The sequence below is a fragment of the Camarhynchus parvulus genome, chromosome 1A (assembly GCF_901933205.1).
Source record: "Camarhynchus parvulus chromosome 1A, STF_HiC, whole genome shotgun sequence".
NCBI lineage: Eukaryota > Metazoa > Chordata > Aves > Passeriformes > Thraupidae > Camarhynchus > Camarhynchus parvulus.
In genome coordinates this window covers 38,253,577-38,256,744 of record NC_044586.1, presented here as the reverse complement: position 1 = coordinate 38,256,744, position 3,168 = coordinate 38,253,577, and the positions used below count along the sequence as shown (strand labels likewise).

Sequence of the window (3,168 nt, the reverse complement as noted above, 5' to 3'; positions counted from 1 at the left end):
TGAGGAAACAGAATATATGTCACTATGCTGCCTGTCATTACCTATGTAATAGCTTTTAAACTCACCAATTTTTTTCAGCCATATTTAACAGCGGGACACGTATCTCCAAAGTCTAAATTGCCACCGATTCATGAAAATCGGTGACTTGACTAATGGAGCACTCAGAGGTGACTGCCTTGCTGAGAGGAAGGGTTCAGGGTGTGCTGAACCCTATTATTTGGCAGCAGCTACAGGAGAGAAGACGTAATAAGTTCTCTCTTCATGTAACTGCTCAGACATGTGTGTGCGCACACTTCTCAACAAGACTCAACATTTCTGAAGTTTTCTTATTCGCAGCTTCAAACGGACAAAAATGCTGCTGGTGGAAATTACGGCAGCAAATGCTCCGGTTTCCATCCGCTCCTTTTGCGCCTGCCGCAGCAGCCCCTCCGGCTGCTCCCGGGCGGGGCCGAGCGCCGCGGCCGCCGCCGCTCCCGGGGCCGCCCGGTCCGGGACTACGAGCGGTGCCGGCGGGGTGGCCCCGAGGACGCGGCTGCCCAGGGCTTCTCTTCTCCCCCACAGCGGCGCTCGGCCGCTACTCCCCGGCGGGAGAGGGACCCGTGTGGGGCCGGGAGGGCGCGCCCCGGTCCCGCTCTCCGCGCCCCGTTTCCCCACGCTGGGCTCAGCGCCCTGGGACAGCCGGCTGCGCTCCAACGGGTGTGGGGCTGCGCTGGGGACAAGCGGCGGCGTCACCTACCGACCCAGGGGAAGCGCTGGTCCCACACGGACCACATCTGGATGGTGAAGAAGGGCGCCCAGCAAACGACGTACACCGAGACGATGACGAAGGTCATCTTGACGGTGCGGATCTTGGCGCGGGAGATGGTTTTGACGTTGCTGACACAAGGGGCGAGCAGCAGCCCCCGTCGCGGGCCACCATCACCACCTGCCCGGCGACCGCCACTCGCTGCTGCCGCCTCCCCCGGGCGCGTCTTGCCCCGGACGTTGCGCCAGATGCGGTAGCAGATGAAGCCGTAGCAGATGATGAGGATGAGGACAGGTGCGATGAAGATGCCGCCGGTGATCCAAGTGATGTAGGCGCGGGGCCCCCAGGGCATGATGAAGTGCGCCCAGCAGTCGTAGACTTGCGAGCCGCGCTCCACTTCGCTGAGGGAGAAGATGAAGTACTGCGGGGTGCTGAGCAGCAGGCTGAGCGCCCAGGCCGCCGCGATCATCCCGTACGAGCGCTTGGTGGGCTGCTGCAGCGTCTTCAGCGGGTGGCAGACGGCGATGTAGCGGTCGGCGGTCATGGCCACCAGCATGTACGCTGAGGCGAACATGCCGAAGACCTGCAGGTGCTTGACGACGCGGCAGAGCCCGTCGGGGCCGTGGAAGCGGTGGGTCACCTCCCAGCAGAGCTGGGGCAGCACCTGGAAGAAGGCCACCACCAGGTCGGCCAGGCTGAGGTGGCGGATGAAGAGGTGCATGCGGGACGCCTTACGCGGCGTGCGCCGCAGGGCCAGCAGCACGCTGCCGTTCCCCACCACTGCCACCGCGAAGGTGACGGCCAGCACCGCGATCTCCAGCTTCGCCAGCTCCTCGTCCCGCCCGAAGGGGTCCCAGCCGCCCAGGCTGCCGTTCGGCGACCCCGACCACGCCTCGGGACTGGGGCTGCTGCCGCCGCTGGGCTCCGCCGCCCGCCACCGGCTGCCATTCCCGGGTGAGGGCACAGCCCGGGGGGAGCCGGCACCGCCGGCGAGGCGCATGGAGGGGCTGCGCGGTGGGGCCCGGCCCGGCCCCCGCACGTCCGCTCGCCCGCCTTTCCCCTCCGGCGGCCCGGAGCGCCGGGCCAGGTGCCTTTATCCCCCCGGCCGCGGGAGGCGAGGGGGAGCTCCCGTGGCAGTGGCTGCCCAGCCCTGACGCCAGCCCCCTCCTTCCCCGGCAGCCGCCGCCCGCCCGCCCCGCCACGGGAGCGGGGCCGCTCCGCCCCAAAGCGCTGCGCCGGGCGGGAGCGGGCACCGGCAGCGGGAAGGGCTGCTCGGGCCGGAGCGGTGCTCTCGGAGAGCTCCTCACGGTCAGGTAAATCAGCACTTATAATTGCGAGTAAAACTGCCGTAATCATGCAGAGCAAATGGAGCTCTGTCAGCATCAGCCTGCACCCCGATCTGCCTTCTAGCCAAGGCAAAGTGGCTTGTCGGTAAGAGGTGCTGGTTTGGTCCTGAGAGAGTCCGCCTGGGCCTTTGGCATTTCACTGGAATCAACCCGAGAGATGTAAATTATTAGAAAAAAATAGCAACCTAATGTCTCTGAATGTTTCAGGAATTCATCTTGGACCATAAATGTCATCCAAGCATTAGCACAGGTCTAAACCACACATTTCTGTAAATACAAGCAAAATCTCCACATCTGCTGGAGAGTTTCTGGCAGTGGGCCATTAAAATTCTTGTTTTAAACACGGTTTAGATGAAGAGTGTTCTTGCTCTTGATAGAATGAACAGACTTGGTGAAAATTTTGGTTGTCACGAGTGTGGATTATATCCTGATTTCACTGGTACCTGAATTTGACCCTTCCTATAGAAACTCCTTCCTTCAGCCACACAAAAACGCATAAGATCACAACAAAGAAATACTGTGTTAGATACCAGCCCTACTGTGTTTTTAATAAAACTCCCTATGTCTCCTCATAGGTGATTACAGTTAAATTCAGTTACAAAAAATAGGAGATTTTACAGGAAGAAGAAAAAACGGGAAAGAATGAAAGATTAAATCTTCTTTAATTAAAAAGATATTTTCAAAATTTTTGACTCCAGAAGAGTTTTAAAGTTTAAAATACAAGATTATAGGCTTCTGAATATGTTAGCTTTGTGCAAGGCTTTTTGCCACTTTCTGGGCTTTTTAGCCCCTGAGAGGGTATGTGCACCCACCCCACTCTGTCACTACCCTTCCTTTGCTTGGGGATCAGTGGCAGGAGTTTAGGAGGACAACTGCTCCTACAGGAGTTTTCCAGTTAAAACTGCGGACCCTCCCAAAACCTGGAAATACAATAAATGTGGATATCCTAAGTTTCTAGCAAACTTGTTTCTTTAAATATGCTTTTGTTACAAAAATCTGATTTTTACAAACAGTTCAGTGCATTATTCACAGCTTAGTGACTATTTATTGTGTTAGACCTGGAAACGGGTGAGTGTG

The 3,168-nt window shown here is 57.6% G+C and overlaps 1 protein-coding gene across 1 annotated transcript in view; it reads right to left on the bottom strand.

Moving 5' to 3' along the window:
• AVPR1A (arginine vasopressin receptor 1A) overlaps positions 1 to 1,763 on the bottom strand; it is a 3,001-nt gene extending 1,238 nt beyond the window's left edge. Inside the window, exon 1 of the mRNA XM_030960452.1 lies at positions 737 to 1,763. Within this exon, the coding sequence (XP_030816312.1) occupies positions 737 to 1,745 (1,009 nt within the window). The 5' untranslated portion in view covers positions 1,746 to 1,763. The remainder of the gene's footprint in view (positions 1 to 736) is intronic.
• Positions 1,764 to 3,168: the final 1,405 nt, after the last annotated feature.